General features: G+C 53.4%; 1 protein-coding gene and 1 long non-coding RNA gene across 17 annotated transcripts; one reads left to right on the top strand and one right to left on the bottom strand.

Annotated features, from left to right (window-relative positions):
- Positions 1-2023: 2023 nt before the first annotated feature.
- Positions 2024-3571, bottom strand: LOC139362691 (uncharacterized). Its single transcript, XR_011621865.1, has 2 exons — positions 3435-3571; positions 2024-2901 (listed from the first exon to the last, which is right to left on the bottom strand). It is a non-coding gene; the product is annotated as an uncharacterized lncRNA (long non-coding RNA).
- LOC105474875 (replication initiator 1) lies at positions 3459-8721 on the top strand. Of its 16 annotated transcripts, none has more exons than XM_011729739.2 (4): positions 3501-3621; positions 4351-4548; positions 5438-5582; positions 5929-8721. In XM_011729739.2, the coding sequence occupies exon 4, from the start codon at positions 5940-5942 to the stop codon at positions 7641-7643; it is 1704 nt and encodes a 567-aa protein (XP_011728041.2). In that variant the 5' UTR covers positions 3501-3621; positions 4351-4548; positions 5438-5582; positions 5929-5939; the 3' UTR covers positions 7644-8721. The 16 variants fall into 16 exon arrangements, with proteins under 16 accessions (XP_070950355.1, XP_070950354.1, XP_011728035.2 ...); XM_011729738.2 differs by having other exon boundaries at positions 5926-8721; XM_071094261.1 differs by having other exon boundaries at positions 3501-3694.
- The last annotated feature ends 3741 nt before the right edge of the window (positions 8722-12462 follow it).

Below are 12462 nucleotides of genomic sequence, written 5' to 3'. Positions count from 1 at the left end.
ATTGACAAGAAATTCTAAAGTTCATTTTGTTACAAAACTGAACTGAGGTCTACTTGCCCGGCGCATTAAGAGGAAACACCAACACTGAGGTTTTGCATCCGGAGAAAAGAGCACATTTATCCGCAGGGCACCAAGTGAGGAGAAGCGGGTCATACTTAAGATCCGACCTCTTCAATGACTTACAAGCAAGGTGTTTTCTTTTTCCCCAGTTGGAGTCTAGCTCTGCTGCCCAGACTTGAGTGCAGTGGCACTATCTTGGCTCACTGCAACCTCCGCCTCTTGGGTTCAAGTGATTCTCCTGCCTCAGCCTCCCGAGTAGCTGGGATTACAGGTTCCTGCCACCATGTCCAGCTAATTTTTGTATTTTTAGTAGAGGCGGGGTTTCAATGTGTTGGCCAGGCTGGTCTCAAACTCCTGACCTTGTGATCTGCCCACTTCAGCCTCCCAAAGTGCTGTGATTACAAGCATAAGCCACTGGGCACGGCCACAAGCAAGGGTTTTTAAAAGCAGGGGTAAATTTCAGGAAAGGAGAAGTTATGGGCAAAATTGTGAATTGATACATGGAGGTTATGCACTGGTTTGGCCTCAAAGGGCAGGATATCTTGAAGGAGGAGCCTTAAAGGTCATATGTGAATTCAAAGACTCTGATTTGGGATAAGTTAAGGAAGCCAAGCTTTGTCTAAAATCTTGGGGTCAGCAGAAAGGAATGTTTAGGTTTGGCCCAACTTCCATCAGGATCCTCAGGAAGAAATTTAGAACAAAGAACAGCAGAGTTCAGTCCTCAGCTCCCTCTTCTCTGAGGTCTACAGGCCAGAGCATCCATTTGGGAGAGGGGTCCAGGTTTCTGAAGAGCAACTCATGGACATATATTAAGATGTTTAGTTTCTATAAGGAACCAAGTATTTTGTGACTCTAACTTCCTTGTTTTAAGCTACAGTTACCTTCTTGTTTACTAGGTTGCTAGCTGGGTGCCTGGAATTTCCCTTGAGGGAATTCAAGATTTTCCTTTATTTCCATGCTTGCCCCCTCCCCACTTCCTGCAGGCCTCTAAGAAGAGCGCAGGCTCCACCTCAGTTTGGAAGAATAAATGAAGTGATTCTAGCCAAGAAGTTATGAAGAATAAAAAAATCCAGAATCTGTGTGTAGGGGAAGTACTTGAACTACTAGCTACCAAAACTTATTTTCTGTGATAAAGCTACAAACATTAAATGTAGTTTTAGGTTGGGGGTAGCCTCTCTAAACACAACTCTAAGTTTTGGCACATTAAAACAAAACTTGCTCGCTGGGCACGGTGGCTCACGCCTGTAATCCTAGCACTTTGGGAGGCCGAGGCGGGCAGATCCCGAGGTCAAGAGATCGAGACCATCCTGGCTAACACGGTGAAACCCCGTCTCTACTAAAAATAGAAAAAACTATTGGGGTATGGTGGCGCGTGCCTGTAGTCCCAGCTACTCAAGGGGCTGAGGCAGGAGAAGGGTGTGAACCTGGGAGGCAGAGTTTGCAGTGAGCCGAGATCGTGCCATTGAATTCCAGCCTGGGAGACAGAGCGAGACTCTGTCTCAAAAAATAAATAAATGAATAAATAAAAATAAAATGAAAATAAAACAAAACTTTCTCATGCTTGCTTCGGCAGCACATAGACTAAAACAAAACTTTCTCACATCAACAACTGAAAAGGTAGGCCGGATGCAGTGGTTCACATCTGTAATCACAACACTTTGGGAGGCTGGGGCTGGAGGATCACTTGAGTCCAGGAGTTTGAGACCAGCCTGGGCAACACAGTGAGACCCCATCTCTACAAAAGAAAAACTTAAAATAAAATAATTAGCTGGATGTGGTGATGTGACGGTGTAGTGCCAGTTACTCAGAGGCTGAGGTGGGAGGATTGCTTGAGCTCAGGAAGTCCAGGCTTCAGTGAGCCATGATTGTGCCACTGCACTGCAGCTTGGGTGACAGAGTGAGACCCTGTCTCAAAAAAGAAAAAAAAGTTAACAAGTTAAAGTACAAATGGAGGAAATACGTCTGCAACAAACATGACAAGTCTTTAATACCTGTACTTTATGAGTGCCCCCCAAACAATAAACCAACTTCCCAACTTTTAAAATGGGCAAATAGAAAAGTGGGCAAATGGACATAAACAAATTCACAAAAAAGAAAATAAAACTGACAAAAAATAACCATGTGAAAAAACAATCCAGCTAACTAGTACTCTAAGAAATGCAAGTACAAAAGATGAGAAATAACCAAACTAATTTTTTTTAAAAGTCTGTGATGTCAGGTATATGGAAAATGGGCATTTCTCAGGGAAAACTAATAAGCTTTCCTGTAAGATAATTTAGAAAACATTTAAAAATATACTCCTTTTATAAAGCCATAATCATGTTTAAAAGAATAATAAAATGGAAGAAAATTCACAAGATCGTGTTAAGTGAAGAAGGCAGAATACATCTTTGCAAGGCATTATCCCAATTATGCCAGACATGCCATGGATAGACATAGAGAAAACACCGGAGACAACATACCAAAATATTAAATATACTTGACTCTAGGAGGTAAAACTGAGTGTTTTATGTTCCCCTATTTCCTATTTATGCAATAGATTTAAAAAGTGTTTTTACGACTAATTATACAATTCAAAAATTGCCTGTGTTGAAAAGCATGAAAGTACATGAAATTGTACTACCCTGGAAACCCCAGGAAGTGTTTAGTTTGGAAAGCCAGGGCCACCTGCTAGTGGGTGAGTCATGGGCACAGGCTCGCACCTGCCACCGCAGACGCCACACAGGCTGCTGCGCCTCTCCAAGCGAAATGCCCCACGTGTGCCAAAGGCCACCTCGGCCGTCGTCCTGCGCCTGGCCCGCAGCCAGAGGAAGCCCAGCAACTTCTGCTCTTTCTTAATTTCTGGAAAACAGGGAAGAGAGGCCTTTTCAAAGTTCGCAGGATCGGGCCATTTTGTGCTCCACTTTGGAACAAATCGGAAGCTAGGGACTTCCAGATGCGCTACCGCAGTCCCGGGACGGGACCGCCGCTCCCGCAAGCGTCCGCACTGCGGCCGGGGTGCGCGGCCTGAGAAAGGCCCAGGGCACGACGCTCCGGGGGCGGCCAGAGCCCTCTTTGAAGTCTCCCGACGGGTTCCGAGCCTCTCATAAGCCAGCCAAGACCGACCAGCCCCGGTGACCACAGGCCAGCCACGCGGTCGCCCGGGGACGCGCGTGCTCCGCAGGGACAAAGGGTCGGGAAACTTGAGCTCCGGCCAGTCCCGGAGAGACCCGGGCTGGTGGTCGCCATGGCAACGGAATCGGGCCCTCCGAGATCCGCCGCCCTGGTGCAGCAGTGGCGGGGGTGACCCGGCCCGCTCTAGGTGGGGGCCCGCGCCCGGACCCCGGCCGTTCCTCCCCGCCCCCAGGCCGCGGCCGCGGGAGCCGGCGACTGACCCTCGGCAGCTCCTGTAGTCACGTGGCGCTGGGAACCCGGCGGGGGGAGGTTGGGGACGGGCCTGGCAGTTGTGAACTCGAACCTGCCGCTGTCGCCGCGGCGGGGCGGGGAGCGGGAGTGGGCCGCGGAGGCCGGCCTTCGGGCTCCATGGACGGGCGCCGCGCCCCTGCACAGCCCGCCGCAGAGGTACGACCCCGGCAGGGGCGCGGGGGGCACCGCGGGCCCGCGGGGGGCCGCTCCACCTGCGGGGCGCGTGACCGTGAGTGTGCGCGACCGTGTGTGAGTGCGCGGGGGGGACGCTGCTGGATCTGCGGGGGTGGGGGAGCGCACCTGCGCACAGGCTCCGCGAGCTGCGCCGTGCGTGGGACCCGAAATGGCTCACTCGCAAGGACGGGACCTGTGTGCCCGGGAGCGTGGACGGAGGACACGCATCAGTACAAAAGGGCGGTGTGGGAGTTCTGCCACCCGCGGGCAGCCACGATGCGGAAGGGGATTCTGACTGAGTCCTGGTCACAGCAGCTGGCCCTGCGCAGCCCCATGGGAAATAGGCCTGGAATTCCTGTCGGGAGGAGGTTGAGGGAAGGGGAGCCAGCAGGGATTCCAGAGTTCCTGCCATAGGCCGGCCTTTGGCCATCAGGGAAAGCCCAGACTCTGGCCACAGAATGGAGAATTCGTTCTGTGACCTTAGCAGGGAAGGAAGTGATCCCCAAAGACAGCAGTGTGCTTCCTTGTTGAAGGGGCACATTCATTTATTAATCCAATGTCCATTAAGGTCACTCTGCCAGGCAGGGTGTGGGGCTTATGGCTGGTGCTTGTGGCTCTGTGGGGGGAGGGGTTGTGGCTGGTGAGGACACAAAGCTGACTGCCCTAGAGGAGCTCAGAGCCTCACTCCTGTTTTCTCTCCCCTCCCCACAGGTAAGGCTGGCCTCTCTGCAGTCAGAGGTCTGAGCTCTGCCATGGGGGTAGGGGTGTCTTTATTGCTGCAGTTTTCTCTGACACCTGGGGGCTACCGGAGTGTGGGCCGAAGCAGGCGCTGCAGCCGCGGAAGTATTCCCAGGAACATCCCCAAGAGGAGCTGGAAAAAGCCTCATCCCCAGCTCTGCAGTCTCCAGGGTAGAGTCTGTCCTTTGCTGTGCTCCCAAACCACTCCACAACTGGGGTGCACAGGCGTCCCCGTCCCTGCGGAAGGAAACGGCCCTTTCTCATATCCTGGGGTCTTCGCTGTGCACAGTCTGACACTGGGAATGAGTGACCTTTGTGTTCCCTGAGAAGAGAGTGGGCTCTAGGGAATTTAGAAGGATGTGTCTGGAGCTTGTGAGCAGGCACAGAAGGGCCCTTAGGAACCTAACTGCTTCCTTCCTCCTTCCGCGGAGGAGGCTCCTGTGCAGGAGTCTGGGCTCCCCTGAGCTGTGGAAGAGCTGAACACGGGGCAGCCCCTGGCGAGGCTGGGGCAAGACCGGGCAGGGGACCGAGATCGCAATCTCATCTTCCCTCCCCTTCTCTTGCCCCAGTAATCTCCAGCACCCCGAGGGAGGCAGAGCCAGTGATCAGACCCTGAAGGCAGCAGGCTGTGGGTGTTCCTTGGATTCAGGGAGAGCATTCCTTCCTGCAATGTCCTAATTTGTGTGGGTGGAAGAGGGCAGGCGGGCAGAATGTGGGCACAGTCTGGGCAGGCAGTGGTCTGGCGTTAGACTGGTGGGAGTAGCACCCAGGGCTCCACTTCTGTTCCCCGAGAAGGGCTGTTCTCACTTGTCCTCCAGCCTCCTGCAGAGACTGCAGTTAGTAATGCTGAAAGTGCCTCCCCTGTGGGGCTAGGAATGAAAGGCTATAGAAACTTTCTTCTCTGAGATCTTTGCAAACCCAGGCATTTTAGAGGAAAGAGCACTGGCCTGGAAGTTTAAAGACCTGTTCCCTAGTCTTGGTTCTGCTGTTGGCTTACTGTGTCACCTTGGGCAGGTCTCCTCATCTTTGATGCCTCACAGTTGCTTCATCTGTCAAACAGGAAGCTCAGTGTCTGCTTGTCCAGCTTCACAGAGTTGCTGTGCAGCTCGGATGTGGCACAGAAAATAGCAGACACAGGGAGAGGGCAGCAGGAAAGCGCTTGGAAAAGCATAAGGCACTGTAGGGAGCAGTGGCCACGTTTTCTGGTGAGTCCTGTGGCAGGAATGTTTGTGCATTCAGCACTGGAGCATTTACTCCCTGTCTGACACTGGGGTAGCTGCCATGAGGGGGATTCTAGTATCAGAGTCCCTCCCTTCTGGAAATTTCCAGGGCAATAAAGACATAAGACAAACATCCTTGAAATGTTATCTAAAAACCCAAGATTGAAATAATACGTATCACACAAGGAAACAGGAGAGTAGTCTAGCTCCGTGTCCAGGGCTCTAGGGGTTCATAGATGGCAGCTCCTGTCCGGGGCTGAGGTTGGGAGGGGAAAAACAGGGGCAGGGTAAGTTGGTCTCTGGAGTGACTGTGCTTTTCCACCCTCAGCAGAGGAAGAACCGATGCTGGAACGTCGTTGCAGGGGCCCCCTGGCCATGGGCCCGGCCCAGGCCCGACTCCTTTCTGGGCCCTCCCAGGAGTCACCTCAGACTCTGGAGAAGGAGCCCCGCAGGCTGAGGCAACAAGGCACGTCAGTGGCCCAGTCCGGTGCCCAAGCCCCAGGCAGGGCCCATCGCTGTGCCCACTGTCGAAGGCACTTCTCTGGCTGGGTGGCTCTGTGGCTTCACGCCCGCCGCTGCCAGGCCCGGCTGCCCTTGCCCTGCCCTGAGTGTGGCAGTCGCTTTCGCCATGCCCCCTTCTTAGCACTGCACCGCCAGGTCCATGCTGCTGCCACCCCAGACCTGGGATTCGCCTGCCACCTCTGTGGGCAGAGCTTCCGAGGCTGGGTGGCCCTCGTTCTGCATCTGCGGGCCCATTCTGCTGCAAAGCGGCCCGTCGCTTGTCCTAAATGCGAGAGACGCTTCTGGCGACGAAAGCAGCTTCGAGCTCATCTGCGGCGGTGCCACCCTCCCGCCCCGGAGGCCCGGCCCTTCATATGCGGCAACTGTGGCCGGAGCTTTGCCCAGTGGGACCAGCTAGTTGCCCACAAGCGGGTGCACGTATCCGAGGCCCTGGAGGAGGCCGCAGCCAAGGCTCTGGGGCCCCGGCCCAGGGGCCGCCCCGCGGTGACCGCCCCCCGGCCCGGTGGGGATGCCGTCGACCGCCCCTTCCAGTGTGCCTGCTGTGGCAAGCGCTTCCGGCACAAGCCCAACTTGATAGCCCACCGCCGCGTGCACACGGGCGAGCGACCTCACCAGTGCCCCGAGTGCGGGAAGCGCTTCACCAATAAGCCCTACCTGACTTCCCACCGGCGCATCCACACTGGCGAGAAGCCCTACCCGTGCAAAGAGTGCGGCCGCCGCTTCCGGCACAAACCCAACCTGCTGTCTCACAGCAAGATTCACAAGCGATCCGAGGGGTCGGCCCAAGCCATCCCCGGCCCGGGGAGCCCCCAGCCGCCAGCCGGCCCCCAGGAGTCCGCGGCCGAGCCCACCCCGGCGGCACCGCTGAAACCGGCCCAGGAGCCGCCGCCGGGGGCCCCGCCAGAGCCCCCGCAGGACCGGGCCGAAGCGCCCCCCTCCCTCTACTGCTGCGACGACTGCGGCAGGAGCTTCCGGCTGGAGCGCTTCCTGCGGGCCCACCAGCGGCAGCACACCGGGGAGCGGCCCTTCACCTGCGCCGAGTGCGGGAAGAACTTCGGCAAGAAGACGCACCTGGTGGCGCACTCGCGCGTGCACTCCGGCGAGCGGCCCTTCGCCTGCGAGGAGTGCGGCCGGCGCTTCTCCCAGGGTAGCCATCTGGCTGCGCACCGGCGCGACCACGCCCCCGACCGGCCCTTCGTATGTCCCGACTGCGGCAAGGCCTTCCGCCACAAGCCCTACCTGGCGGCGCACCGGCGCATCCACACCGGCGAGAAGCCCTACGTCTGCCCCGACTGCGGCAAAGCCTTCAGCCAGAAGTCCAACCTGGTATCGCACCGGCGCATCCACACGGGCGAGCGGCCCTACGCCTGCCCCGACTGCGACCGCAGCTTCAGCCAGAAGTCCAACCTCATCACTCACCGCAAGAGCCACATCCGGGACGGCGCCTTCTGCTGTGCCATCTGTGGCCAGACCTTCGATGACGAGGAGAGACTCCTGGCCCACCAGAAGAAGCACGATGTCTGAGACGGTGGGCGGGGCGGTGTTGGCTGAGAGAGGGCTGGGGTCCTTCGTGGTGGGAGTCGCAGTGGCCTGGGGGTGCCTGTCTGGTGCTGGAGTAGGGGACAATGGGAATCCCAGAGGGGACAGAAGACGCGGGGAGTGATCTGGGTGGGCCCTGTTAGCGAGAGAGGTCAACCCCGGTGGCTAGGGAACCCACTTCCAAGTGCAGGGACGCCAGCCTCCAGCTGGTGTGTGCTGAGGTTCCATCCTGACTGCCCTGTGCCCTGGAAAAGTAGCAATAGCATCTGCCCCTTAGAGCCCTCTGGCTAGAGGAGCCACCAGTGGAAAGGAAAACCTTCCATCCTCTGGTGTTAACGCCTTAATGTCCCTGTCTTTTACTGTAAGTTACTTCAGATCATTTTTGGAAGTAGGCGAGGTACAGTCCTGTAAATGAATGCTCTGGGCTAGATACAGCTTGGAGAACCTGCTGGCCTTGTTAGACAGCACTTGGGCCTTTGCCAGCAGCAAGAGGTGAAGCCGAGCCATTCTAACCTCTCCTTTCCCCTCCCACCTGCCCCCTGCATAGGCTCCCAGACTTGGAGAGACCCATCTGCTGTTAGCACTTCCATCCTCTTCCTTCCCAAAGAGCAGACCTCCAGGGCGTTTACTCCTTGGTCTGTCTCGCTTTATCTGTCGCCCCTCCCAGCACTGAGAGCCTCCCCTGGCTGTCAGCAGCACTGTGTCCAGGCTCTGAACACCGCAGCCCCTCCTTTGCTCCTTCCAGAGCTCAGCATGTCATGGCAAGGACTGCCCCATTGGTGATGGAGGGCCAGCTGAGGGGAAGTTACTGGTGAGTTTCCTTTTCACCATTTCTAGCATATGGACACCTGGCCTCTGCTTGAGCACTTAGGTGACAGGAACTTCCCCACCTCCTGAGGCCCTGGATGATTCTAATTGTTAGAAATCCTTCCTTATAATGAATGAATTCTGCTTTCCTATAATTTCTACCTATTGGGCCTTGTTCTGTTCTCTGGAACTAAACAGAACAACCATTTATCCCCCCTTTTCAAACTAGAGAATAAAGATTTGGTTTTAGAACTAGTGTCTGGGGAGTATTCCTTTTTCCTGGGGAGCTGCGACATGTCAGGAGGAGCAGCATGCTCTCCTCCCTAGAAGGCCAGGGTGGGTGGAGGAGTACTGTGGGTGGGGCTCTGGCCACAGGCCACATGCCCAGCTTGTTGAGCTCTGGCACCTGGCCTCAGTTCTTCCCTGAGCATACCCAGGCAGTTGGGCTAATTCTCTGGGTGGTGGGCCGAGGCTCCGGAGAACTGTGGTGGGTGGAATGCTCTCAGCTTGGTCCCAAGATTTATGTTCTTGGTCACTTGCCCTCCTAGGTGGGCCCAGTGATGCCGAATCTTTCTCACCACCTGGGCCTTTATGAAACTCCAGCAAGCGCTATGAGCTCTTTTGAGGGGTGCTGGGTGTTAACAGACTTTGGTTATACCTGGACTCTGCCTCCAGTAGCCCTTCAGAGGCTGGACAGACGAAGGAGCCTCTGGGAGGGGAGGTGGTTCCCAGCAGCTAAGACAGCACTCGGCTTCCACACTCCACACACCCGGGGTTCAGCCTTCTTTGAGGTTGTTGTCAAACCCAGCCTGGGTCCACTTGCCCAGTGTTTGCAAAGCCTAACACTGACAGTGAGATTTGCAGCCAGAGAAAGTAAGGCATTTATTGTAGAGCACCAGGCGAGGAGAATGGACAGCTAAGGCTCAAACTCTCTGATGGCTTATAAGCAAGAGTTTTTAAGGCAGGAGTGGGGAGGTTTCAAAGTGAGTTAGAGGCTGAGGAATTTCTGGAACTTCCTTATCCATTTTCTGGTTCCAGTCTGTCTGAAGTCTACGTGCTGGGATTGTCACGTGGTGACATTGGTGGGGGTCCTGGCTCCTGAAAAACAACTCAAGGATATATGTCAAGATATTATCTTTAGGCTGGGCATGGTGGCTCATGCCTGTAATCCCAGCACTTTGGGAGGCTGAGGCGGGTGGATCACCTGAGGTCAGGAGTTCAAGACCAGCGTGGCCAACATGGTGAAACCCCGTCTCTACTAAAAGTACAAAATTAGCCGGGTGTGGTGACAGGCCCCTGTAGTCCCAGCTACTAGGGAGGCTGAGGCAGGAGAATTGCTTGAACCCGGGAGGCGGAGGTTGCTGTGAGCCGAGATGGTGCCACTGCACTCCAGGCTGGGCAAGAGAGTAAGACCTTATCTCAAAAAAAAAAAAAAAAAAAAAACCAAAAAAAACCACACACACCAAAAAACAAACAAAACAAAACAAAAAGGTGTTATCTTTAGTTTCTTTGAGGAAGCTAACATTCTGTGACTATTACTCGAGTGACTGTTGTTTAAGCTATTATTACTTTCTTGCTTAGCGGGTTATTTATTTACTTCCCCAATTCCTGGCTGCAGGGCTAGCTAGGTGCCTGGAATTTCCCTCGAAATGGGCTCACATTTTTCTTTATTCTCATGCTTTTCAAGTGATGGGCAGAACCCAGCAGGCTCCTAGGAGGGGTCTCTGAGGCTGGGCACGGTGGCTCACGCCTGTAATCCCAGCACTTTGGGAGGCCAAGGCAAGTGGATCACCCGAGGTCAGGAGTTTGAGACCAGCCTGACCAACATGGAGAAACCCTGTCTCTACTAAAAATACAAAATTAGCGGGGCGCAGTGGTGCATGCCTGTAGTCCCAGCTACTCAGGAGACTGAGGCAAGAGAATCACTTGAACCCCAGAGGCAGAGGTTGCAGTGAGCTGAGATTGCGCCATCGCACTCCAGCCTGGGCAACAACTCTGCCTCAAAAAAAAAAAAAAAAAAAAAAAAAAAAGAAAGAAAAAAAGAGGGTCTCTGCTCCATCTCAAGGTCAGGTCAGACTTTTCAGGTGTCAGTTGCTAGGCAGGAAAGGGGGGCTGATTTGGTTCTGTCCTACAGTGCCTCCCTGGCCAGCCTGTTGTAGGACTCCCGGTTTCTGTGAGCAGTCACCCTGTATGCATCCCTGAATTGGTGGTTTCATACAAATTTGAGTACCTGTTTTTACCAGGCATTAATAGGTTCTTTTCTTGCCTGTGTTAGTAATTTCTGCATGTATCTCCAGCATTTAGCACAGAGCACATAAGAATAACCACAACTTGTTGACGTGAGTGGCACCTGGTGAAGTTTACCTAAATTATCTCATGAGTCCTTGTGTGGGAGGTAGTCTTCTTTTATATAGGAAAACATTTGTCCACAGTCATATAACTGGTAATCACCAGAGGCAGATTCAAATTCAAGTCTGTCTGACTCCTGAAACTTGTGCTCTTGACAACTGCTGTGTACTTAGTGGATGAATGCTGTGTGCTGCTGTTTTTGGTTAAGATAAGTATTAAATGCCAACTGTGTGGGTGGGGCTTAAAGTGTGTAGGATGGAAAGAACAGCTTCAAAGCTCCATATTGGTTTATGGGGTCACTTAAAAACCTGTGTAATTGATGGCAAATTATCTGTCAAAGCCTGGAAACAGAGGGTGTGGTCTCAAGAAAGCCCCAGTCACATTTTTTCTCTTTGAGGGAACACAGGGTTTCCAGGGAAGGGGAGATGGCCAGGAAAGAGTAGGCCGATGTCTGGAAATGATGGGCAGGGAGCAGGGGCAGGTCCTTGGGTTGGCATCTAGGTTAGTATTGGAGGCATTAGGGACAAGGATGAGGGTGAGAAGGGATCTAACCAGGGGTCCTAACCTTTTGAAAAATCCCGTTTAAAGGAAATAGTCTAGGATATGGGGAAAGTGGGGTGTGGGTGTCCTCAGTGCTTCGCTGCCCACTGCTTGTTGTGGGGTTGGGAAAGAGGTCCACAGGACAGAAAGGTCACACAAGTGGCCTTGAGGGGACTGGTAAAGCAGGAATAGAGTCAAATTGTGCATGGTTCCTTCCTGAGTTCCTTGATGGGTGGCCCAGTGGTTCTCAAGCCCTTGCTCTGCCTGGTTCATCACCATAGCAGTCACTGGGGAGGACTGCCTGGGTTGTAGGGGTCTGCTGGCAGGAGCTGCCCTCCTCTTCTGAAGAATCCACAGTTTTTGTTTTCTTCTACAATTACAAAAGCATTAAATTATCTTTAAAAATAAATAATTCAGATCTATTTAATGTGAATGCTCTCCTTCATTCCCCTATTCCACTCCCCAAATCCTTTTTGTTTACACTGTGAAAAGTTTGAGGAATATTCTCCTAACATTTTTTCCCGTGAATTTGCAAACACACAAGCAGCCTCTCCCCTCAGCTTTTTTTTTTTTTCTTCTTAATGGAAATAGGATCCCAGAGGTTCTCCATTCTTTCCACCTCTGAAATACCCTTGGTCATGGGATGCCAATCTGGAGGAAGTCTGCTCTGTAAGGAGGAAACAGGCCCAGAGGGTGGAAGTGACCCCCATCAGTGGGGGTCCTGATTTCTGAAAAACAACTCAAGGACATATGTCAAGATGTCATCTTCAGTTTCTATGAGGAAGCTAACATTTTGTGACTCTTATTTGGGTACTATTGTTTAAACTATTACTACTTTCTTGCTTAGCAGGTCATTCATTCACTTCCCTAACTGCTGGTTGCAGGGCTAGCTAGGTGCCTGGAATCTCCCTTGAAGGGACTCAAATGTTTCTTTATTTTCGTGCATTGAATGGGGGGCTGGTGGCAGACCCCTAGGAGAGGTTCCTGCTCTGTCTCAACACTTGTAGCCAGTGGCAAATCTGGAACTAGAATACTGGTCTCAGAAACAGGAATGTATTCCACAAGCCTTTGTAGAACCTCTTCTAGGTACTCTTCCAGAAAATAAGCT

This window comes from Macaca nemestrina, chromosome 4, assembly GCF_043159975.1.
Source record: "Macaca nemestrina isolate mMacNem1 chromosome 4, mMacNem.hap1, whole genome shotgun sequence".
NCBI lineage: Eukaryota > Metazoa > Chordata > Mammalia > Primates > Cercopithecidae > Macaca > Macaca nemestrina.
The sequence above is the reverse complement of the archived record's forward strand: the minus strand, read 5'-3'. Positions and strand labels throughout refer to the sequence as shown.

What these genes read in the sequence shown, in the direction of transcription:
- LOC105474875 (XM_071094253.1), top strand. Translation starts at nt 3,583, where the DNA reads ATGGACGGGCGCCGCGCCCCTGCACAGCCCGCCGCAGAGGTACGACCC. An exon ending in CACCTGCGGGGCGCGTGACC is followed by an intron (nt 3,695 to 4,350) that starts GTGAGTGTGCGC and finishes CCCTCCCCACAG; the next exon opens with GTAAGGCTGGCCTCTCTGCA. An exon ending in CCAGCTCTGCAGTCTCCAGG is followed by an intron (nt 4,549 to 5,925) that starts GTAGAGTCTGTC and finishes TTCCACCCTCAG; the next exon opens with CAGAGGAAGAACCGATGCTG.